General features: G+C 53.2%; 1 protein-coding gene across 13 annotated transcripts in view; it reads right to left on the minus strand.

The window, feature by feature from the left end:
• Positions 1 to 7,486: 7,486 nt before the first annotated feature.
• The window catches only part of LOC122421171 (leukocyte immunoglobulin-like receptor subfamily A member 6), a 161,461-nt gene continuing 144,661 nt past the window's right edge, over positions 7,487 to 24,286 (minus strand). For 5 of the 13 annotated variants that reach the window (XM_043437020.1, XM_043437018.1, XM_043437027.1 and 2 more), the window contains 9 exons: positions 14,127 to 14,411; positions 13,692 to 13,994; positions 13,189 to 13,485; positions 12,663 to 12,965; positions 11,267 to 11,383; positions 10,204 to 10,246; positions 10,089 to 10,126; positions 9,863 to 9,915; positions 7,487 to 8,934 (listed from right to left, as the gene is read on the minus strand). In XM_043437020.1, coding sequence (XP_043292955.1) covers positions 8,785 to 8,934; positions 9,863 to 9,915; positions 10,089 to 10,126; positions 10,204 to 10,246; positions 11,267 to 11,383; positions 12,663 to 12,965; positions 13,189 to 13,485; positions 13,692 to 13,994; positions 14,127 to 14,411 — 1,589 coding nt within the window. In that variant the 3' untranslated portion in view covers positions 7,487 to 8,784. Of the gene's footprint in view, positions 8,935 to 9,862; positions 9,916 to 10,088; positions 10,127 to 10,203; positions 10,247 to 11,266; positions 11,384 to 12,662; positions 12,966 to 13,188; positions 13,486 to 13,691; positions 13,995 to 14,126; positions 14,412 to 14,584; positions 14,621 to 14,775; positions 14,911 to 24,286 lie in introns of those variants that run through there. The other 8 variants (XM_043437026.1, XM_043437023.1, XM_043437024.1 and 5 more) reach the window with 7 other exon arrangements.

Below are 24,286 nucleotides of genomic sequence, written 5' to 3' on the forward strand. Positions count from 1 at the left end.
TTGAGAGTCCCTTGGACTGCAAGGAGATCCAACCAGTCCATCCTAAAGGAGATCAGTCCTGGGTGTTCATTGGAAGGACTGATGTTGAAGCTGAAACTCCAATCCTTTGGCCACCTGATGCAAAGAGCTGACTTATTTGAAAGGACCCTGGGAAAGATTGAGGGCAGGAGGAGAAGGAAACGACCAAAGGCATCACTGATGCAATGGACATGAATTTGAGTAAACTCCGGGAGTTGGTGATGGACAGGGAGGCCTGGTGTGCTGTGGTCCATGGGGTCACAAAGAGTCGGACACGACTGAGTGACTGAACTGAACTGAAACCTAAATAGAACCTTGTCAGTAATTACATTAAATATAAGTGGCAAAAATACAATTAAGTGCAGAGATTGTAAAACTGGATTAACAATAAGGAAGACCCAACAAGTTAACCTCACGAGGTTCCCTTAATACAGTGGTGTAAATAGGTTAAAACGATGAAAGAATGTATTATGCATTCTTTATCAAAAGAAAAGAAAGCTTATGTGGCTGCATTAGTTTCCTATTGGTGGTGTAACAAATTCCCATGAACTTAGGCGCTTTAAACAACACAAATGTGGTGTCTTCCTGTTCTGGCGGTCATAAGTACAAAGCCAGCCCCGCCGGGCTACAACCGAGGTGTCTGCAGGGCTAGTTGCTCTAGTGGCTCTGCAGTGAGGCTCTGTTCCTTGCCTTTCTCGTCTTCCAGAGTCAGCCTGCAGTGCCTGGCTTGTGGGCCCTTCCTTCCATCACTCAACCTCGGCCGTTGGTTTCCTACCCCTGCCTCTGACCCTCTCGCCTCCCTCTTACACAAAGCCTTGTGAATGCGCTGGGCTCCCCCAGGTCACCTAGGATAATGTCCCCATCTCAAGATACTTGCTTCAGTCATGTCTGCAGAGCCCCTTCTGCCATGTACAGTAATATATTCATAGTTTGCAGGGACTAGGGCTCGGATATCTTTGGGACAGCAAGGAGGTGTCATTACCTTCCTCAGTGGCTATGCTGTGCGAGACACTACAATAAAAAACACACCAGAGACTTTAGAGCAAGAAGACTATTGGGGGTGAAGATAAAAAGGTCAGTTCATCAGGAAGACATAGTAATCCCAAGCGTCTGCACACAGAACCGCAGAGCTTCAAAATACTGAAAGCAGAAACTGACAGAGATGAAAAGACAGATAGATAAGTCAATGGGTATCGTCAGGGACCTTAATACTCTCTTGTTAGAGTAAGTAGATGGCCAATCGGCAAGGATATAGAAAACCTTAACCATACTATCAGCCGACTTGACCTAACTGGCACACAGAACACATTCAACCAGTAGCAAAATGCACTTTTTTTCAAGATTACATGGAATATTGGCCAAGGTAGTCTTTATTCTTGGTTGTTAAACAGCTTAGCAGATTTAAAAGAATTGCTGTCACTCATGACTTCTCTTCTGACCGTATTGGGATTTCAGTTAAAATCTATCACCAGAAAGCTATCTGGTAAATCTTCAATTCTTTGGAAATTAAACAACACACTTCTAAATAATCCACGGCACAAAGAGGAACTCAAGGAAAATTGAAAAAATATTTTGAACTGGATGGAAGTGAAAGTACACCATGCTTGCGGGATGCAGGTGAAGCAGTGTTCAGAAGGAAAGGAAGACCAGCAAGTGTTCACATTGTAAAGAAGAATGGTCTCTAACCACGAGCCAAACTTTCCATTTTAAGACACAAGAAAAAGAGCGGACTCGCCCCAAATTAAGCATAATGAATAATAAAGGATTCCCTCGTGGCCCAGTGGTTAAGAGCCCACCTGCTTATGCAGGGGACACAGGCTGGATCCCTGGTCCGGGAAGCCTCCACGTGCCGCGGGGCAGCTGAGCCCGTGCACCCTGGCGCCCCTGCTCTGCAACAAGAGAAGCCGCTGTGAGGAGCAGCCCTCGCACCACAAGTAGAGAGTCGTCCTGCTCACGGCAGCTAGAGAAGCCCGCACAGCAACGCAGACCCAGCACAGCCATGACGAAATAAACAACACTTTAAAAACAGTAAAGGGCTGGACTCCATGAAACTGAAAACAGAAAAGCAGTAATAGGGATGAATGAGACCCAGAGCCAGTTCTTTAGAAAGGTCAGTGAAGTTGACAAACCACTAGTCAGGGAAACCGTGGAAGAAAGAGGGAAGACACCATTTGCCAATATTTGTAATGAATGACAGGTCATCACTACAGACCCCACGGACATAAATAGGATCATAAGAAGAAGATAACGAACAATTCTGTGCCCATAATCTTGGCAACTCTTGAGAGACACAGGCTGCCAAAACGCACTTGAGAAGAAATAATCTGAATATTCCTTAAAAATATTAAAGAAATTAATTTTGTAGTAACTTTCCAACAAAGAAGAAAGACTCCAGGGCAGAATGGGTTCACTGGCATGTACTGCTAAACGTTTAGGGAAGAAATACTACAATTTTATACAATTTCTTCCAGAAAATAGAAGGGAAAGAAATCACTGTGCAGCGATTTTATGAGGTCAGCATTACTCCAAACTCAAATCAGGAAAAGGAAAGAGAGCTGCAGACACGTCAGGACGACAGATGCAAAAATCCTCACCGAACTATTGATAAAGGAAAGCCAAGCAAGTCTGAAAAGGATAGCACAGCACAACGAAGTGTGGCTTATCATCAGATGCTAGGCTGGTTCAGCATTTGAAAACCAGTAAGGTTAATCCAACATGTTAATAGACTAACAAAGAACACCCGCATCATTACATAAGTTTGGGCATCAGAACCGTTTGATAGAATTAATAAAGTGCCCAGCTATGTAGGGAGGGAAGGGAAGCTCTTTAATCAGACTGAGAGCATCTGGGGTCTATGTTTGTTGGTGCTTAGTCGCTAAGTTGTGTCTGACCCTTCTGTGACTCCCTGGAGCATAGCCCACCAGGCTCCTCTGTCCATGAGATTCTCCAGGCAAGAACACTGGACTGGGTTGCCATTTCCTGCTGCAGGGAATTGTCCCGACCCAAGGATGGGACCTGTACCTGTTGCATCTCCTGCATGGGCAGGCGTGTTCTTTACCACTGAGCCACCTGGGAAGCCCCAGGGGCCGTTCTTTAAGTAGCCTCTGGCTGTCAGTTGCAGATGGTGGGTGTGATGGTGTGAGCCCATAGGACTAAACCTCACCTCTGCCACTGGGGCTCGCTGAAATTCATGCGGCCTCCACTACACCCGGATATGGGGGTGCCGGGAGTGAAGCCACTACAGAGCCCCGCCTTGGGGCTCCACTCAGATCCGCCAGCTTCTCAGTCACATGAGAAGTCACTCGTTTTCCCAAGGATGACGTATGCTGCTTCTGCAAGCCAAGGATGCCCACCCAGAACTGTGCTTCTCTCTCAGGGTGAGGTGTTGCAAGGTGCAGTGGCCCACGGCTTACTACACGGAGTGTCTTGACAGCCTCCGAGAACAGGACCTCTGTTAACCTCCCTGCTTTGGGACGCTCTGGATCGCTGAATTTCTTTTATCTTAAAAAGCAGAAACAAAATGACAACTGCCACCTTTCATGGTGTATACGAGGGTTACCAGAGTCCTCGCTGCCCCCTACCCAGCAGGTCCAGTTAACAAGATGTCATCGACGCTGCAGACAGATGGGATGTTCTGCCCGACGTCAGGAAGCCGTGGGTCCCTTTGGACTGTGCTGCAAGGCGGGGAGAATTAATTTGGGTCTGGCCAAAGTGTGGACGTGAACTGCAGTCCAGCCTAGGTGAACACGAACTGCTTCTTAGTTACCAGATCCACACCTGTGTAAAAGTGAGCCAAGGCTGCCTAATTCTGTTTTGGGGGAAGTACCCATCCCATACAGCAGCTGCGATGGGAGCTAGCGCTGGGTGAAGTCTGAGACCCGCCAGCCAACCTTCATCCGTCAGGTCTGCAGAGGCCAGGCTGGGTGCTGAGCAGGAGCGCGGTGCGGCAGTCCCACCACCCACCTAAGTCTTTGCGGGCGGCGCTGACTCCTGCCATTCCGCCTGCCTGCAGCGTTGCTTCTGATTGCCTTTGCACTCTGTGATAGGAAAGTTACATTGTTTTTCATTTTTTCGTTCCAGCCAGTCAGCTTGCAGGATCTTTGTTCCCCAAGCAGGAAGTGAACTCACCCCTCCGCCATGAAAGGACAGAGTCCTGGCCCCTGGACTGCCAGGGAAGTCCCCGAAGTTATACTGTTGAGTATACGGAGTCTGCTTCCTGTCTTTATGTTTTGGAGGTGGATAAAATGACTGGTTCCGCTTATCCTTTCAAGGCCTAAAAATGACCCGTGTTTGGGAATATTCTAGAGCTCGTTTGGCTTTACCGTGAAGGTGTGGCTTCTCTGCATGTGTCTCTGGCTGCGCGGGGTCCTCGTGGCCGCATGGACTTCTCCGGAGCTGTGGCGCGGGGGCCCCTCTCACTGAGAGCACAGGCTCTCGGGCACGCACCTCAGTAGCTGTGGGTCCCCGGGCTTTCGAGCGCAGGCTCAGTGGTTGTGGCACACGGGCTGGGTTGCTCTGTGGCACGTGGGATCTTCCCCAACCAGGGATTGAACCTGTGTCTCCTGCATTGGCAGGCGGATTCCTTACCGGTGAGCCACCAGGGAAACCCGCGTAAGGTCTTTATACTACATGGAATTCTAACATCTCCCATCCCCGTACAGGCTCCAGGAATTGAAACACAATGTTAATTTATCAACACTTCTTAAAACGTTAGTAGATAAACGAAAGATGACAATATCATTGGATGACAACGAGTGTGAATTGGGTTTTGCTGCCGCAGAATTTGAGACTAGTGCTCATGGAGGGGAGACAACAGGGCGGTGTGGACCTTCTGTCCTCATTGCTGTCTGCCCGTCCACGTTTCTGTTTTCCCAGTCTTCTTTCTTGCTTCCTGATGTCCCAAGAGTCCTCCCTTTTCTGGGACCAGAACTTCCCTTGGCCGCTGATCTAGGCCCGGCATGCTTCTGAGAGTCCTGTCGGTTCTCCTGTACCTGAGAGTGTCTTTCCCCCGCTTCATTTCTGAAGGAAGGGAGGAGGAAATGGTAACCCACTCCAGGATTCTTGCCTGGAAATCCCATGGACAGAGGAACCCGGCGGACTACAGTCCACGGGGTCGCTGAGAGGTGGACACGACTGTAGAGTCGGGATTGGCAGTTTTCTTTCAGCTCCTGAGACTGTTGCACCACTTCCTTCCTGCCCTTGAGTCTCTGATAAGTGCCCCGTCATGTTAGCGGGTGGCACTCCGATCTCACGGCGTCCAGGGAGCGCCTTCCTCTTCTGTTGGATTGTGGTGCGTCTTGGCGTGGATTTCTGGGGCTCATCCTCTTTGGGTTTTTCTGAGTTTCATGAATCTGTAGATTTACGACTTCTGCCAAGTTTGGGGGAATTCCAGCCACTCTTTCTTGAATTGCTTTCCAGTCTCATCCTCTCTCTCTTCTCCTTCTAGGAATCAGATCCCCGGGATCGGAGACTGTTGGGACTCTGTTCCCATGCCTTTCCAGAATCTGTGCTCCCTGGTGTTCAGACTGGTGTTCCTGTTGCTGCCTCCTCCGTCCCCTGTCCCCGGTTACCTCCACTGTGCTGTTGAGCCCGTTCATCCACGGGGACTCTGTTTTACTTATTGCGTCTTTCAGATCTGAAATATCCACTAGTTCTTTATATCTTCTGTTTCTTTGCTGAGACTTTCTAGCTTTTTTAGATTTACTTGAAGCACATGTATAATTGCTCCTCAGAGCATTTTTAGCATGACTGTTTTACAGTGCTTGTCAGATAATTTCAGCCCCTCTGTCGTCTCAGTGCTAGCAGCAGCTGTTGTTGTTCAGTCGCTCAGTTGTGTCCGACCCTTTGCGACCCCAGGGACTGCAGCATGCCAGGCCTCCCTGTCCATCACCATCTCCCGGACTTTGCTCAAACTCATGTCCATAGAGTCGGTGATGCCATCCAACCATCTCATCCTCTGTCGCCCCCTTCTCCTCCTGCCTTCAGTCTTTCCCAGCATCAGGGTCTTTTCCAGTGTGTTGGCTCTTCGCATCAGGTGGCCAAAATACTCAAGATGAGATTTTCCTGGTTCTCGTGTTGATGAATGAGTTTTCAAACTGAGACCTGGACATTTTGGATATTATGTTGTGAGGGTCTGGGTCTTATGGAAATCTTTCGTTATAAAGGGCTTACCTGACGCATCGCTGGGGTATGACTCATTCCTGCCCGGTGGATGGGGCAGTCCAGGTACTGGTCCCCTTTGATGCCCACTGTTTCACTCCTGGGGTCTTACCACTCTTACCAGTCTGTCTGCTGCCTTCTCTCCACTCTTCAGAGTACAGGCAGACCCCAGAGATGTTGTGGGCCCAGTTGGAGACCACAGCAACAAAGCAGATATCACAGTAAAGTGAGTTACGGAAACTCTTTTGTGTTCCCAGTGTCTATCAAAGTTACGTTCACACCATACTGTGGTCTGTAAGTCTGCAGTAGCATTCTGTCTGACACAACAATGTACACACTTCAGTTAAAAAATAATGCTAGTGGGGAAATGGCACTGATAGGCTTGCCTGATGCGGTTTGCCACAAACCTCCAATTTGTAAAAACTCAGATTATCTGGGAAGCACAGTAAATTCTTGCGATTGTATATGTAATGTCCAGGAGCTTAACTGTGCCTGGTGGGGGGTTAAGGAAACAAACCTCTGTTTCCTCCTGGTCCAAAACTGGAAGTATGAAATGCAACTGATTTTTATATATTGAGTACACCCAATGATAATAGATAGATCATTTTCAAATCAGAAAAATAGATTCTTATATTATTTGGATTTTCCATGCATACAGTTTTGTAATCTGTGAGCAATACAGGTTTTTGTTCTTTGTTTTTTTAGCAATACAGTTTTACTCCATCCCTCTGTGCCTATTTTTTTTTTGGACTTTATTATTTAATTGGCTGGTTCTTCCAGGACCCTGCTGAATAGAAATGTAATAGTAAACATTCTTGGCTCAGTCTTAATCGCAGGCAGAAAGGTTGTACATTTGTACCTTTGACAGTGATCTCTGGGCTTCTCTGGTGGCTCAGTGGTGCAGAATCTGCCTGACCCGGGTTCCATCCCTGACCGGGGAAGATGCCACACGCACCCTGAACCTGTGCTGGAGGGCCTGGGAGCCGCTCACCCACGCGCCACAGCTGCTGGAGCTGGGCGCCCTAGACCCGAGCTGCGCCGCCAGAGAGGCGCCCGCGGTGAGGAGAGGCGCCCGCGGTGAGGGGCCGGGCACCGCAGGTAGAGTCCCCTGCCCGCTGCAACTGGAGAACAGCCCACGCAGTGACCAAGACCCCACACAGTCAGCAATGAACAAACAAACATAAAAAATAGATCTCTGGTGCAGGTTTTAAAAGATGCTTTGATAAATGATAGGAAATTCCCTTCTACTTACGACTTTTTCATTATAAATTGGTGATGTGTTTTATCAAAACCTTTTCATCTGTTATCATGGTGTTTTAAAATTCCTTCTTTTAATATTTGAATTGTATTGATTGATTTTTGAGGATGAAACCAACCACACGTTCCTGAAAAAAAAAATAGGTGCACGTGCATGATATATTGTCCATTTCATTGATGAATCCTCTTTGTGAATGTTTTGTTCAGGAAAACAGAAACCAGGAAAAAAGAGCTTCCTGTGGTTTCCCCTTTTGTCGTTTCCGTGTTGCATTTGGGCTCAGGTTTTTCTGGCGCAGTGAAATGTTTTATGGAGCGTGCCCTTCCTTTCCCCTCTCTGCGTAAGCTGGTGTAAGTTCCGTAGGTGTGTGTACGAGTGTGTGTGTGTTTCATGACTGCCCACGTGTTCAGATGCATTCACCTGTGAAACTCTCTGGACTCAGAGTTCACTTTAACATATAGGACAATTCAGATTTTCTGTTTATCCCCACGTCCATAATTTTGATAAATTTTATTTTTGAGAGTTTTGGTCTGTGTCATCTACATTTTCTACTATAATAGCATAAAACTGTCCTTCAATGAAGTTTTTATCTTTCTAAAGTCTGAAGGGCCTGCCATAGTGTCCTGACGACGGTAAAGCAATGCCTTCTCTCTTTTTGATTTGCTCATTGTGCCTAGGATGTGTAAGTGTGATCCACGTTCTAAAGGATGAAGCTTTCTGGCTTTTCTGACTTTCCTCTCCTTTTTGTCTGTCTTCAGTAGTAGCTGCCCTTGTCATTGTTATTTCCCTCTTCCTGTCTTCATTTGGAGTAATTTGCTGATCTTTTTCAAAATCACTGATAATTGAGAAGTCTGTCGCCTTCTTTATAAAATATGAGGATATTAATTGTCTTTTTTAAGGAAACTGAAACACGCCGTTCAGTCTTTAGTGACTTCTTTATTTGCGGCTGTGCTGGGTCTTCCCTGCTGCGTGGGGGCTCGCTCTGGCTGCAGCGCGTGGAGGCTGGTGCCTGGCTGTGCACGGCCTGCTCGCGCTGGCTCCTCTCGAGGAGCACCGGCTCTGGGCACAGGGCTTCAGCAGCGGCCGTGCCCCGCGGCTCAGCTGTCCGCAGCAAGGGGGTCAGACCCGCGTTCCCTGAATTGGCCGGCAGATTCTTAACCGCTGGGCCACCGGGGATCCAGGATGCTGCTTCTGAGGGTTGACCCGAAAGGGTCCCGGGGCCCCAGGTGGTCTGTTAGGAGCCCAGGGACTGGCTGCTGGTCTTTGGGTGATCTCCACTGCTGGCTGCTCCCGTGCCTCCTGGAGTCGCTGAGATCTGGTCCCTGGAGCCTGGGGTCCGGGTCCTTCCTGGGCTAGCGAACGGCGAGAGCAGCGTACTCACTGGGGTCTGCTGGGGGCTCCCCCACCAGGGGGCCGGGGGGTGCGGCCGTCCCCCTTCTGACAGTCGAGTGGTTCAGCTGGGCGTAGGTCACGTCCTGGGGGGCTTCGGACGTGGCAGCCTGCTGGGTGGGGGGAAAGGTGTGTGAGATGGGGCGCCTGGGGGCCCGGAGAGGAGGGACCCTTGTGCTGTGCGTCTGTCTGTCCTTCCCGGAATCCCCCCAACCGGGAGGAGAGGGACCACCTCCCGCCTTCATCTTCATCTCGGGGGCTCACAGGGCGCCCGTCCCCTCCTGGGGGTCTGCCTCCCACCTGTTCTGCTGGAGGGAGACCGTGAGACAGGACAGGCGCCTCCTGGGCCCGCCGCCCCTCCTCCAGCCAGCTCCCCGCTGTGCCCACATGAGGCTTGGAACCTCGGGTCAGGTCAGCTCACTCTCCTGATGGAAACTGCAGGGGCCTCCTGACGCCCGGGAGCCTCCGGGTGCCTTGTCGGGCCCTGGTTTCTGTCTGAGCCCTGGCCTCTTGCTCATCTGCCCAGGCACATGGCCGTCTTCCTGCTAAAGTGCATCCCTCCCGCCTCAGGGCCTTCCTACTGGGTGTGCCCACCCCGTGCGCCCAGTCCCGTCTCGTGATTTACTTTCCTCGTCAGGCCCTTGCATTCTGGGATCCGCCTGCTTGTTGGCGTGGGGCCCCTCTCACCGTGAGGTGAGTGCCCGCTGTACCTGCAGGGCCAGGGGGTGGTGCCCGCTCTCCCGCGCCCTTTGCTGGGGGGTGAAGGAGGGGGGCCTGGGGCGTGTGGGCGATCCACTGATGCACGCGTCCTCTTGAGACCTGGGGCTGCACCCCCACACCAGAAGGTCAGCCAGAGGACACGGAGCTGGGAAAGGAGCCCTGAAGGAGGGGCCGTGAGGTCACAGGGCAAGGGGAGGCTGGGGTCACGGCAGGACCCAGGGAGCCGGGAAGGAGGGGTCGGGGTGGGCGCAGCGACGCGTGCGCTGGGCTGAGTTTGGCACCAGGAGGTCTGTGGTGGCCGGACGGGAGCAGGGGTCTCACCCGATGGTCCAGCTGCAGCCCCACCTCAGACTGTGTGTCGCTCACGGCAGCATCTGCAGCAGAGCAGGGGAACCGCTGGGTGGGGTTCCGAGAGCCTCAGGGCTGGAGCCCCCGCCCTGCACCCCGGGGTGAGTGCTGTGTGGTCCCCCACCCTTCTGAGCGTCCCCCCCACTGCCTCCAGAAGTCTCTGTGCCCCCCGCCGCGGGCCGCCGCCTCTCCTGCTCACAGATGGCCTGGTCCTGGGTGTCCGTGGCTGGGCTGGAGCTGAGGAGGAGACGCTGTGTCAGGGGGAGAAGGTTGGGTGCTGTGGGGGGCTCTGGGGGTGTCGGGGCGGGGATTACCTGCTCTGCGGGCCTCTGTCCTCAGGCCCTTGGTCTGCGGCCCCTGTGGGAGGTTGGAAATCAGCCTCGGCCTGGGCTGGGTCCCAGGACAGAGGCTCAGCCCGGGGAGGTGGTGACCCCACCCTCCACGTGGGATTCAGGAGGAGAGGAGGCAGCCTGGGCTGGTGGTGTGTGTTTCAGGTCATGACATTGAGAAGGAGGGAGATGGCTTAAACTAGTGCACGTGGGCTGACAGTGGGTGTTTTTTTCCACTAGATTTTCAGATTTGAGAACTGGAAAAATTTTTTAATGAAATATCATTGATTTATAATATAGTAGTTTTAGGCATACAACATATGATTCAATGTTTTTATAGGTTATACTCCATTTAATGTTATTAAAAAATAATTGCTACATTCCCTGTGCTATCCAGTGTATCCTTGTTGTTTATTTTGTACATAGTAGTCTGTGTCTGTTAGTTCATACCCCTACTCTTCCCGGCCCCCACTGGTAACCATTATATCAAGGAGTCTGTTTCTGTTTTACATATACATTCCTTTCTATTATTTTCCAGATTCAGTATGTACAAATGATATCATAAAACATTTACCTTTCTGTGACTTATTTCAGTAAGCATAATACTCTCTAGGTCCATGTATGCTGTAGCAGATGGCAGAGTTTCCTTCTTTTTTATGGCTGAGTAATATTCCATTGTATGTATATGTGGGTGTATATATACACACACACACACACACCACATTTTCTCTATTCATTCATTTCTTGCTGGACATTTGGGTTGCTGACATACCTTGGCTATTGTAAATTGGCTATATGAATATTGGAATGTTTGTATCTTTTCTTTTTTTTTTGTTTGTTTGTATCTTTTCAAATTAGTTTTCATTTCATTCAAACATATACCCAGCAGTGGATTTGCCGGATCATATGATAATTCTGTTTTTAATTTTTAAGGACCCTCCATACTGTGCAAAAAAATTATTTAAGCTGACTGTTCCCATGTCCTAGGTTTCCCTCTGCCTGATGCCCTAAGGCCTCCAGGGAGCCAGTTACCCCATTCCGTACTCACCCGACTTCCTACGTCTGTCCTGACCCCGGTGCCGGAGGAAGAGGAAGAGGAGGACCAGGAGCAGCAGGACGAAGGTCACCGAGACCCCGATGAGGACACTCAGGTACCACGTGAGGCCTGGGGCACCAGAGACGTCTGAGTGAGCCAGGGATGCCGTTTGACTGAGCACCTACTGTGTGTGGACTCCTGCTGGGGTCTGTGCCTCCATCTCCAACCCTTCCCACCCGTTTTACAGGCGAGGAAACTGAGGCACAGAGACGGAGATCACGGCCCTGGTGACCCAGCCTGGATGGGGCAGAGCCGGGACTGGAACCAGGGCCGTGGGTGCCCTGAGCGCCTCCTGAGCTGGCCCCCAGGAGGACACGGGCTTCCTGCTCTGGGGGCCCCTCGCCTGAGGGGGCTGCCCGAGGGTCTCAGCTGGAGCTGAGGGTCCTCCCTGGTCCCCGCCCCTCCCCCACCTCATCGGGGTCGGGGGAGGGGCGGGCTGCATGAGGGGCCTCTGGGTCCCCCCCCCCCCACATGCCGTCACCACGCTGCAGCGGAGGGGACAGGTCCCACAGTCACCTCCTCGCCCGAGGGGGGTCACACCCAGGTCAGAACCAGGACATCTACAGTCTGGGCCAGGGGCCTCTCCTTTTACACTGGGATAAGCTGAGGCCCGACGCGGGTGTGGTGAGGGTGAGGGGGTCCACCTCAGAGTCTCCAGAGGCGCCTGAACTGGAGGCAGAGTCAGCCTGTCCCCGGACCTATGACCACCTCCCCAAGAGCCTGCTCCCCTCTCTGCGGGCCTGACCCGATGAGGGTGGGCACTGATCCCTGGAGCCCCCTGGGGGTCAGCAAGGGGGTGGGGGTGGGACTTCCCCCTTCCGCAGGCCTGCTCCCCCAGGCTGAGTGACCCCCCGACCCACGGCCCTTCACCCAGCAGCCCAGAGCCCCTGCAGCCTGTGTTTCCCGTTGCCCCTCAGCATCTCTGCTCCACCCGCAGTGAGTCTTGATGACCTCAGTGGGTATTAGATCTTCCGACTCCCACACCGCCCTGGGGCGGGCTGTCTCCCCTGAGCATAGAGCCCTGTGACTCCCCAGTTGTTGAACTGCGGCCCGAGGGTGGGGGCTGGGCCCATGTGTCCTGGGAATGAGCCCAGGAAGGGGTGCGCCGGGCTGACCGGGGTCCCCACCTCACTCCCCTCTGCCCTGCACGGCCCTGTGGCCTCCCCGAGACCCTCCCACTGCCCCCCTGCCCCTCCGGGACCCCAGTGGGGAGGAAGGGGCGGGGCCGGGCTCCGAGGCCCCTCCCTCAGGGGGTCTCTCCCTCAGCGCCCCCTCCTCCACGACCTCCCGGGCCTCCCAGGGCACAGAGCCCCGAGCTGCTGAGTCAGACGGACAGACGGGGCCTCACCTGAGACCAGGAGCGCCAGGGGCTCGCTGGGCCGGGACAGCAGGTAGGAGTCTGTGCTGAGTGCGCGGTAACACCTGTAGGTGCCCCCGTGGGCCGAGCTCACAGGACTCAAGGAGAACTCGGCCTGGAACCGCCCGCCTTGGTCCTGGGCGCGCAGACGCAGGGGCCGATGGGCTGCCCCCTCCTTGGACAGAAGGAAGGTGTCCGTCCATTCTCCTGACTGACACAGCAGGGTCACGTTCTCCCCCGGGGCCACCGAGGGGCCCGGCCGTGCCGAGAGCGAGGGTCTGTCTCTGAGCAGTCCTGCAGAGAGGAAGGGGGTGCGGGCCCGGCCCTGGTTCTGAGCGAGACTCCGCGGCCTCTCTGGACCCTCGGCGCCGTCTCTGTTTCTCCGAGTCCCCCCTCCCCCACACCGTCTCTCTGTCCCCTCCTGGGGACCCCTCCCCCTGGTCCCAGCATCACCCCTGGGGCTCCCCGGTAGGGCCTGTGCAGAGTCTGGCCCCCGACTGACCCACTGGCCCCTCACCTGCCACCAGGAGCTCCAGGGGGTCGCTGGGGGCCGACCACTCGGAGGAGAGGCCGTGTCCACCGTAGCATCTGTACCGGCCCCCGTGGACGGTGCCCACCGGGCCCAGGGGGAAGTCGGCCTGAGAGAGCCCCCCCTGGGCCCTCCAGGCAGGGCGCTGGGGGAGGTCCCGGCCCCCCTCCTTGGACAGAGCGAATCTGGCGTAGCCGGCGTCAGAGCGACACTGCAGGGTCAGGTTCTGTCCAGAGGTGACGACAGGGCCCTGCGGGCTCAGGAGGGACGGCTTCCCAGACAGCCCTGGGGAGAGACGGGCGCCGGGTCGTTGGGACCGCGTCCCCCGTGGACACCCTTCCCGGCCCGGCCCCAGGCCTCGCCGTCTGTGTCTGTGTGTCTGTCCTGTGAGCACCACGCTCCTCCCCCCTCACAGGGGCTCCCCTGGGAGCAGAGACCCGAATATGTTGTCTTGTCTGCACAAATGTGGGGTCAGGACGGGACTTCCTCACCTGAGACCAGGAGCTCCAGGGGGTCGCTGGGGGCCGACCACACCCGGGGGGTGTCCCTGTAAAAGCCGTAGCATCTGAACGTCCACCCGTGTCCGGGGCTCATGGGGCCCACGGGGAACAGGGCCTGGGTCTGCCCGTCGGGGCTCCGTTGTCCATCCAGGGTCTGAGAGGACTCGTCTTCTCCTTCCTTGGTCAGACGGAACCTGTTAAATCCCCGACGGGAGCCACACTGCAGGGTCACGTTCCCTCCTGAGGTCACCACAGGGCTCGGCAGGGCTGAGAGGCTGGGTTTGCCATAGCGTCCTAGGAGAGAAGGAGGCAGCTGGATCCGTGGGTCTCCCTCCTTGCCCCCCAGGGCTGGGCTGTGAGAGGGACACCCCTGAGAGCAGATCCCCCTCCCGAGGGCAGAGCCTGAGGTCCCCAAGCGTCTCTCACCTGTCACCACCAGCTCCAGGGGGCCACTGCGCTCTGACCAGTGATATCCCCTGAGATAGTAGCACCAATAATGCCCTGCATACTGCTCGGTCATCAGTGAGATGGAGAACTTGGCCTTGTCCCCGGGCTCCAGGGGTTTCTGTGTGTCCCAGGGGACTGAGCTTCCCTCTTTATCCAGACGGAACTCCTGGGCCCCCAGGGTCCCCTGACACCAGATGCTCACGGGGCTCAGCCAGGGGACCACAGAGCCCGGCTCTGCCCAGATGGTGGGTTTGGGGGGGGTCTCTGCAAGGAAATCAGAGGCAGGCTCACCCGGCGTCTCCCCCATGCCCCGACTCTCAGCCCAGGCCTCCCAGACTCCCCCTCCGTGAGCCCCGAGCTGCCGTCCCCCTCCCCGTGGCCTGGGGGTGACCCTTGACCCCACGAGAGGAGGGAGCTGGCCCTGGGGACAGACTCACCAGCCTGCACCTGGGTCCTCAGGCCCACACTCAGCCCTGGAAGAGAGAGCCCTGTGAGAGGTCTGCCCTCAGCTCTGAGCAGTGCCTCTCCTCCCCGGGAGCCTCCTGGGGTCTGGGGTCCCCTGTCGGAGCAGGCCCGCTCGGGGAGGGTCCCTCCAGTCCAGGGCTCCCCCTGCCCCTCCTCATCTCACCAAGGCAGAGCAGGGCAGGGAGGGTGGGGGCCATGGCGTCTCCTCCCTGTGGTCCAGGCCGTGAGGTTGGAGGAGACCTGGGTGCCCTCCGGACAGACAGACACACAGGGTGTGTCCTCTCCGGGGCTGGGGTTTCCTGTCACGCGGTTGTCACATCAGCGTCCCTGCAGGAAGGGGAACAGCCTCTTCTTGAAAGCCTGGCGTCGTCCCCATGACAGTCCCAGTGTGTTCCTGAGTTGCCCCTTCCAGATGAGGACGGCCAGGCTCCTTCCCTCTGAGAGCCTCACCTCGGGGTCTGCTTCCTCCTCTGACCATCCATCTGCAGGTCCCCGTGGGGTCCTCACCCTGGCCGGGTCACCAGGCCCTGGAGATGCTTCTGGGAGGATGCCGGCTCCTGCTGCCCGCAGGGCTCAGATCCCCAGAGACACATTGTTTTTAACTGGAGGATCGTCGCTTCACAGTATGGTGCTGGTTCTGCCACACATCAATGTGGATCGGCCATATGTGTCGCGTGGCCCTCCGTCTTGAACCCCCCCACCCGTCTAGGCTGTCACAGACGCCTCTGTGAGCTCCTGAGTCACACGGCACGTCCCCCGGCGGTGTGTTTCACACGGCTGGTGTGTGTGTTTCCAGGCTACTCTCTCTATTCCTCACACCCTCTCCTTCCCCAGTGTGTCCACAAGTCTGTCCTTTATGAGGGACACATGTTCAGCGTCTCCCTGGGGCTCAGTGGAGTCTGCGTGGCCGAGAGCCCAGAGGAGACGCTCAAGGAATCAGGAAGGAAACTGACTCCTCCCCCGCCCCGGAGTGTGGGTTCCCCCTGTCACAGCCCCCTTCAGGCGCGTCTCTCTTTACCGCATCACCGTCCAGCCCGCCTTCCTGGGAACAAGCCCCCGGGGGCTTCCTGCCTCCTCGGGGCCCCGGGGTCCTTTGGCACAGTCTCCTCCCGGTCTTGCCATCACCTGCAAGCTTTCGGGGGTGTTGATTGGGGTGAGAGCTCTCACTCTGGTGGGAACAGATGTTCCTATAAATGTGTGCCCACTGCTCATGGAACCTTGAGTGGCGGTGCCCTTTCTCTGCGCCTGAGGTTCCTCCTCTGCATGTTGTCCCGAACCCTAGCCCTCAGAGGGGCCGTGGGCTCTTTCTGCGATCATCACGGTTAATTTCCAGACGAGGTGACATGAGATGGTGGACGTGATGGGCTGCTGGCTCAGACTGCACCCAAGGGGGCGAGTCTGGTGCCCACCCAGAGCCTCCTCTGCTCCTGATGCTGAGATGTGCCCCGGAGAGTGTTTCTGCAACACGTAACCACAGACAAATGCAGAAGAAAAGTTCCCCAAATGGAATGGGAACCACAGCGAAGTGGGGAGAGGTTACCGGTGTGGCCCCGGCGGCGGGGATCATCTCGGGGTCAGAGGGAGGTCCACCCGTGTGGACACAGAGAGGGACCCATCCTCACAGAAACATAAAGGGAGACAAGCATGTGGATTATTTTGTAGAACAGGCAGTTACTGAAAAGAGTCGAACATTTTCGATGTGAACAATCCAGTAGATTCAACACGTTAAAAAAAGTCAGGCAGTCAAGATGACAGCTGAGTGGCCACATGGGACGTCGGAGTATAGCTGTGAGGGAATGTTCCGGAATGCAGCAGAGAGCGCAGAAATGGCAATTCAGGAGAGGCGGGACTGTGCTGAGGGCCAGGGTGGTGTCTGTCTTAAGTGTCAGACATGAAGAAGCTCACGACAGACAGCAGCGGCTGAAGAAAGGAATAGCGGAGCCTCCTTCCCTGAGGAGAACCGACCTGGGGAGGGCTGGGGCACATGTAGGTACACGTGACACCCGAGGGCGGCCGTGCTGGGCCCGTGACTGAGACTCGGCGCTCCTCACTGAGGGTTAGGGTTCATCACCGGTCAGGGCTCCAGACACGGCACCCTTCAGCCAAGGACCCCGCACCCTGCAACGGAGGCCTGTGTGCCGCAGCTAGGTCAACAAGTGGGTTAATTCACTACATATTAAAGAAAGGTAACCTTTCACAGTAAACTGAGAAACTGAAGGTTAAATTTAAAAAGTATTTCCTACTGAATTTACAGTTTGAAACAGTTTATTCTGACTAAATTTCAACTGAAAAAAAAAAAAAAAAAAAAACGTCAAGGCGGACTGGACTGAGGCCCTAAAAATGTCCTGAAACTACTTCCTGTAGAAAACGCAGATCAACATCAAGAGAATGAGCAGCCCCCGGGAGCAGACTGCCCCCTACCAAAAGGGGGCGCTAAAGGATACTGGCAGTTCCAAAGAATGCCCAAACTACCGCACAATTGCACTCATCTCACACGCTAGTAAAGTAATGCTCAAAATTCTCCAAGCCAGGCTTCAGCAATACATGAACTGTGAACTTCCAGATGTTCAAGCTGGTTTTAGAAAAGGCAGAGGAACCAGAGATCAATTGCAATATCTCGCTGGATCATCAAAAAAAAGAAAGAGAGTTCCAGAAAAACATCTATTTCTGCTTTACTGACTATGCCAAAGCCTTCGACTGTGTGGATCACAATAAACTGTGGAAAATTCTGAAAGAAATGGGAATACCAGACCACCTGACCTGCCTCTTGAGAAACCTGTATGCAGGTCAGGAAGCAACAGTTACAACTGGACATGGAGCAACAGACTGGTTCCAAATAGGAAAAGGAGCACGTCAAGGCTGTATTTGTCACCCTGCTTGTTTAACTTATATGCAGAGTACATCATGAGAAACGCTGGGCTGGAAGAAGCACAAGCTGGAATCACGATTGCCGGGAGACATATCAATAACCTCAGATATGCAGATGACACCACCCTTATGGCAGAAAGTGAAGAGGAACTAAAAAGCCTCTTGATGAAAGTGAAAGAGGAGAGTGAAAAAGTTGGCTTAAAGCTCAACGTTCGACTAACATCATGGCAATCTGGGCCCAATCACTTCATGGCAAATAGATGGGAGGACAGTGGAAACAGTGTCAGACTTTATTTTTTGGGCTCCAAAATCACTGCAGATGGTGGACTGTGCAGCCAGTGAAATTATAAAAGATGCTTAACTCTTGGAAGGAAAGTTATGACCAACCTAGACCAGCATATTAAAAAGCAGAGATATTACTGTGCCAACAAAGGTCCATCTGGTCAAGGCTGTGGTTTTTCCAGTAGTCATGTATGGATGTGAGAGTTGACTATAAAGAAAGCTGAGCACCAAAGAATTGATGCTTTTGAACTGTGGTGTTGGAGAAGACTCTTGAGAGTCCCTTGGACTGCAAGGAGATCCAACCAGTCCATCCTAAAGGAGATCAGTCCTGGGTGTTCATTGGAAGGACTGATGCTGAAGCTGAAACTCCAATCCTTTAGCCACCTCATGTGAAGAGTTGACTCATTGGAAAAGACCCTGATGCTGGGAAAGATTGAAGGTAGGAGGAGAAGGGGACGACCAAGGATGAGATGGCTGGATGGCATCACCGACTTGATGGGCATGGGTTTGGGTAAACTCCGGGAGTTGGTGCTGGACAGGGAGGTCTGGCGAGCTGCAATTCATGGGGTCAAAAGAGTCGGACACGACTGAGCGACTGAACTGAACTGAAAGGATACTGGAGCGATGCCGTCAGGAAGAGTACCCGCCCCCTGTCGGAGTGCTTACAAGGGGCGGAAGCCAGAGCTTCAAGCCGAGGACACCCCAGGCTTCCAGGAGGTTGGGCACCGCCTCCTGCTGTGGGCCGAGCCTCAGCCTCTCACCCGCCAGGTCCCGAGAGAGGAGGGCCCTGGGGGCCTGGATCCCTTAACCTTGAGGAGCGTTTTCCTCTCCTAGTACTTGAGTCACACGCTTGATTCAAAACAGGAAGTGTTCCCAAGTAACTTGATAAAAAGAGAATGAGCGTGAATGAGGGCATTTCCAGAGGTGCACGTCCTCAGATGCTGACAGTTTTCACACGGGAAGCAGTACTCAGAGACGGCAGAGAGAGAGTGAGGGGCAACAGAGAGGAACGCGTGGCCAAATGAGCTTTGGAAATTACACAGACACACACTTGCACGGACAAACACACCCACACGTGTGCACAGAGACGTGCACACGCCCACACACGTGTATACGAGTACCCAGGGTTCAGTGAAGTACCGTTAGAGCACTGTCTTTTCTAGAGGAGGAGGAGAATGCATACGTGTTCAGAAATAAAAATGTAAAACGTATTTTAAGCATGAGAGCAAGCGCCTAAAATCAGAAATGGAATAACACCCCAGTGCCTGGTGTAATTAAATGAAAGAAAACCCTTTCAGCTTTCCTGAGGTATAACTGACAAAAACTGTATCTGTTTCACATGCACAGCTTGACGTTCTGATTTCTGTCTACGCTGTGAAATAAGCACTGCAGTCATGCTAATTATAATGAGCGTGTCCATCAGCCCCCGCAGTTCACCGAGGTCTGCGGGTCTGGTGAGGACACGTGCGGGCTACCCTCTGAGCAGGATTGAGTCGACACCAGAGCATGGTCAGCTCTGGTCCCGTCGCTGCCCATCAGGTCTCCAGGATTACTCGTCGGCGGCCCTGAAACGTTGTTCCCCGTGACCCGCACCTCCCCGCTTACCCCCGCTCCTGGCCTCTGGAGACTACCGTTCTCTCCGTTTCTCAGAGTCTGTTTTAGATTCCACAGGTCAGGGAGCTCCTGCTGGGTTTCCCCGCCTGTCTGCCTTACTTTACAGCATAACGTCCTCCGGCCTCACCCATGTCGTCTCAACAGGAGGGATTCCCTTTTTAAAGGCTGAGTGAGACTCCATTGTGTGCGTATGGCATTTTCTGTGTGCGGTTATCTCTTGACAGCCAGCCAGGTTGTGGCTGTGTCCTGGTACCGGGAACAACAATGCAGAACACGGGTGCAGATATGTCTGTGAGGTCCTGGCTGCATCTTCTTTGGATACAGACCCCGGAGTGGAATTGCTGGATCGTATGGTAGGGAGTTCTAGATTTAGAATTTGAGGAAACTCCATCCTGCTTTCCACAGTGGCTGCACCGACTGTGTCCCCAACGACCATGCGCAAGGTTCTCTTTTCTCTTCGTTTGGCAGCACGTGTTGTCTTTGTCTTTTTCCTAGCAGTCAAGTGTCTGTTACACGTGCAGTTGCCGGGAGCTGGCACACGAGATCCCGCCCATGACAAGGTCATGAGGAAGAGAACCTGACAGGCAAGGCGGATCAGGTCTTCAGGGATTTCAAAAAGCTGCCCCCGGCACTCACCTTAAAGATGATATCTGTCTTTCTGATGCCTGCCTCAATAGACTACTCCCTAATTTCTGTGACATAGGCAGAAGGCCTTCCCCGATCTCTTTCCAAGAATCAATTTAGAACTTTAATCAATAAGTTTCCCAGGTGGTGGTATTTTATGAGATTATCCAGGGTGAAAGGAGTGTTTTAATTTAAACTCCTTTGCAGGTAGTTTGTTAGCCAAATGCATTTATGCCCTTGGTACTAATATGCATGATTGCTTATAATATCCTAATCATAAAATAGCATAAAGAACCTGATTATATAAAAGCCCTAATAGACATAGGGCCTTTTTAAGGGGTAAAGGAGTCCTATTAGAAAACATAAGAAAAATTATTCTATAGGTGGTTATTGGGTTGACGTTTGCTTGCTGTGTTTTGCTTGCTGTTTTTGCTCTTAATGTGCTAAGGTTGTGTTATAGAAACCATTGTTAATATAGTTATAGATCTAGAAAAATAAGAGCTTAGCCCTAGTGTGGTAACAATGAGATGGTTGTTAATTGTCAGCCAGGAGTACTAGGCAGGGGCTGCCTCACTGAAGCCGCAGAGTCTGTATGGGGTAAACTTCTTAGATAAATGCAACTGACAACTTCTGCAGAAGGATTAATTTTTGTGTTAACAAGGTTATACTTCTACTCTGTACTGTTGCCCTATGAGACTGCTACCTTACAGTTAAGGTCACCAGAGAAACAGAAAATAGGTTGACACTCACCTGACCTGCATAAAATGTTAATAGGCCCCAAGGCCAGAAGATAATGTACAAGACCCTCGTAAACAAAGAAGTATGCAGAAAACACCCTGGTTTCGTGAAGGACAAGCTGACGTAATGTTAAACTACCTTAGAAATGTACTAACTTAGGGTATAAAAGCCACGGTGAAAAATAAAGGATGGCCAGACTCTGCCAGACCCTGCAAACACCCCCGTCTGGTCATTCTCTCTGTCTCTCTTTTTCTCTCTCTCTCCCTCGCAGACTTGGCCCTATCAAGGCTGGTCTCACGTGTCTTCTCTCTCTCGCCGACGCCATTCATCCTGAGGGTACCCCCGGATCCTGCCGGGGCTGGACCTCGGCATGCAGTGACATCTCACTGGCTCTGCTGTGCACTCCCCTGAGGACTGGTGGGTGTTGAGACCTTCCCATGTCCTGTTTGGTCGTCTGGGCATCGTCTTTTGAGACACATCTGTTCAGGTCCTTTGCCCGTTTAAAAACCGGGTGGTTGTTACTTTGCGTTGAGTTGTCTGAGCTCCTTGTATATTGGAGAAGTAGCCCCTTATCAGATGTGTGGTTTGCACACGTCTTCTCCGTTGCGTCCATTGCCTTTCCTGTGACCGTTTCCTGTGCTGGCAGGAGGTTTTATTTGCCGGACCCCCCTGGTCTGTCTCTGTCTTTGCTGCCCGTGCTTTTGGTGCCATATCCACAGAAAGCTTGTCCACACCCATGTCACGAAGCCCACCCTGTGTTTCCTTCTTGTTCTGTCATGGTGTCAGGCCCTGTGTTTAAGTCTCTGCTGTGTTTTGAGATGATTTCACATGTAGTGTGAGCTGAGGGTCCAGCTTCCCCCTCCTGCCTGCTGTCATCTAGCTCTTCCAGCACCGTTTTTTGAAGGCAATGTCCGTTCCCGTTCTGATTCTGAGCACCTTGTGGAAGATCAGTTCACTGAGCTGCTTCGGGACAATTGTTTTCCAAATAAGTGAGCTCTCAGATCTCCCGATTTCTTGCAGTCTCTGTGGCCTTGGGCAGAGTCACGGTTCCCGGTTCTCGGTGTTTCTGTGGCTCTGCTTTGGTGTCTGTGCGCTGGGAGAAGCAGCCGCCTCCTCTCAGACGTACGGTGAATTTTCCCCCAGCCCAGTTAGAGATTCTGGAGCCTCGGAGACGTCTTCTGTGGACCTGAGGATCCCTGGCCCTCCCGTCCGGGGAGTTGATGGTGTGCCCCGCCCCGTCGTGCCCCTGTCCTGAGGGAGAAGTCTGAGGACCCCGTCCTCCTCTAACCCCCGAGGCCGAGCTGGCCGCACAGAGCCCCGTCCCTTCTCTTCCTGCTTTGCGGCCCCACGTGCGTCTGTGGCCTGGCGCTCTCGTGAGCTGAGCAGCGAGGTGGTCTCTGAGGCCTGAGGTCTGCAGGGCCCCAGAGCCTGGGGACGTGGTGTGGCTGCACCCACTGTCCTCCTGGGGAGGAGGGGGCCTGGGCCCGGGGGGGCTCCTCTCAGTGCTGAGCTGTGCTTGCCGGAGGGGAGACCGGGAAACAGAACCTGCTCTGTTTATCCTTTCCAAGTGGTTCTTCTTGGTTTTCTGCTCATCCGAGGTGCTGAAGCTCACTAGCTGGATTATGCAGTTTGCATAAAAGTCTTTTGGCCCAAATAATCCCGGTTTATGAGTGTTTCTGTGCGAGATGAGGGCTGGGAGTTCCCGATCTGCCATCTTGCGTAAAGCGCTGACTAAAATTTCTGAAATGTGTCATAGTGAGGCCAGAAATGGAAAATAGAAACGATAGTTAACTAGTGTGCCTGCTCAGTTGCTCAGCCGTGTCCGACTCTTTTCGACCCTATGGACTGCAGCCCGTCAGGCTCCTCTGTCCATGGGATTCTCCAGGCAGGAACACTGGAGGGGGTTGCCAGGCCCTCCTCCAGGGGATCGTCCCCACCCCAGGATGGAACCCAAGTCTCCTATGTCTCCTGCACCGGCAGGCGGGTTCTTCACCAGTATGCCAGCTGGGAAGTCCTGAGAGTCCACATGCACACACAGGGAGAAAACGAGAAGAGCAGGCGGGCGTCTGACGCCGTTTTTGTTGAGTGCAGTGAGGGTAGGCTGCACTCAGGCCTCCCAGGCAGCTCAGGGGGAAAGAATCTGCCTGCCAGCGCAGGAGACCTAGGTCGATCCCTGGGTTGGGAAGATGCCCTGGAGGAGGAAATGGCAACCCACCTCACTATTCTTGCCTGGAGGAGGAAATGGCAACCCACCTCACTATTCTTGCCTGAAGAATCCCATGGACAGAGGAGCCTGACGCGCTACTGTCTGTGGAGTCACACAGAGTTGGACACGACTGAGTACACACACACACACACACACACACACACACACACACACACGCAGAGACTGCAGACCCAGACAACACCGCCTGCCCCACTCCGCAGACCGGGGTGCTCCCTCCCTCAGTTCTGACAGCTTGTGTCTGCGCTCTAGGGTTTCGTAAGTGGAGTATCATGTCCTCTGCACTCGGGACGGTTTTGCCTCTTTCCTGCCGCCAAGTTGCATCCTTGTTTCTTGTCTGATTGCTGTGCCTGGACTCCAGTAGTATGCTGAACACAAATGCTGAGAGTGGGCGTCCTTGTCTTGTCCCAGAGTTATAGAAAGCCTTTCAGCTTTTTTTTCTTTGAGTACTGTGTTGACTGTGCTTGTCCTAAATAGCTTTTATTACGTTGAGATGTCTTCCCTCTGTACTCACTTTGGTGAGTTTTTGTGATGAATGGATGTTGAATTTTATCAATGCTTTCTCTGAACCTATTAAGGCGAGCATGTTGTTTTGTCTTTTCTCTTGTTGCCGTGGTGATTCACATTGATTGATTTGCACATGTTGAATTATCCTTGTGACCCTGGTATGAATCCAAGCTGATCATGGTGTGTGATTCCTTTTGTGTGTTGCTGAATTCGGTTACTTAATATATTTTGTTGTGCATTTTGCATGTATTTTCATAAACAGCTTTGTTCTGTAACTTTTCTTTTTTGGTTGTGTCTTTGTCTGGCTTAGGTATCGGGGTGGTGGTGGCTTCATAGAGTGACTTTGGGAGTGTTTCCTCCCCTTCAGTCTCCTGGAAGAGTTTGAAGAGGGCCAGTATAAGCTCCTCTTTGTCAGTTTGGTAGAACTCCTCCATGCAGCCACCCAGCTCTGGCCTTTGGTTTGCATGGAGTTTTTATTGGCATGTTACAGATTCTGTGTCACATCCCGTGGCCGCTCTGTTCAGGCTGTCTACGACGTCTCCTTTACTCAGTTCTGGCAGGCTTGTGTCTCTAGAGACTCCTGCATCTCTTCTAAGTTTGCTGTCAGATTGGTCAACACACAGTGGTTCTTAGTACTCTCTTATAAACTTTTGTATTTCTGAGGTATCAATTTTTAAAAATTAATTATTAATTAGATTTGTCTGTGCTGGACTTCCCTGGTGGCTGAGATGGTGAAGAATCTGCTGCAACGTGGGAGACCTGGGTTCGATCCCTGGGTGGGGAAGATCCCCTGGAGGAGGGCAGGGCAACCCACTCC

The sequence above is a fragment of the Cervus canadensis genome, chromosome 18 (assembly GCF_019320065.1).
Source record: "Cervus canadensis isolate Bull #8, Minnesota chromosome 18, ASM1932006v1, whole genome shotgun sequence".
Taxonomy (NCBI): Eukaryota; Metazoa; Chordata; class Mammalia; order Artiodactyla; family Cervidae; genus Cervus; species Cervus canadensis.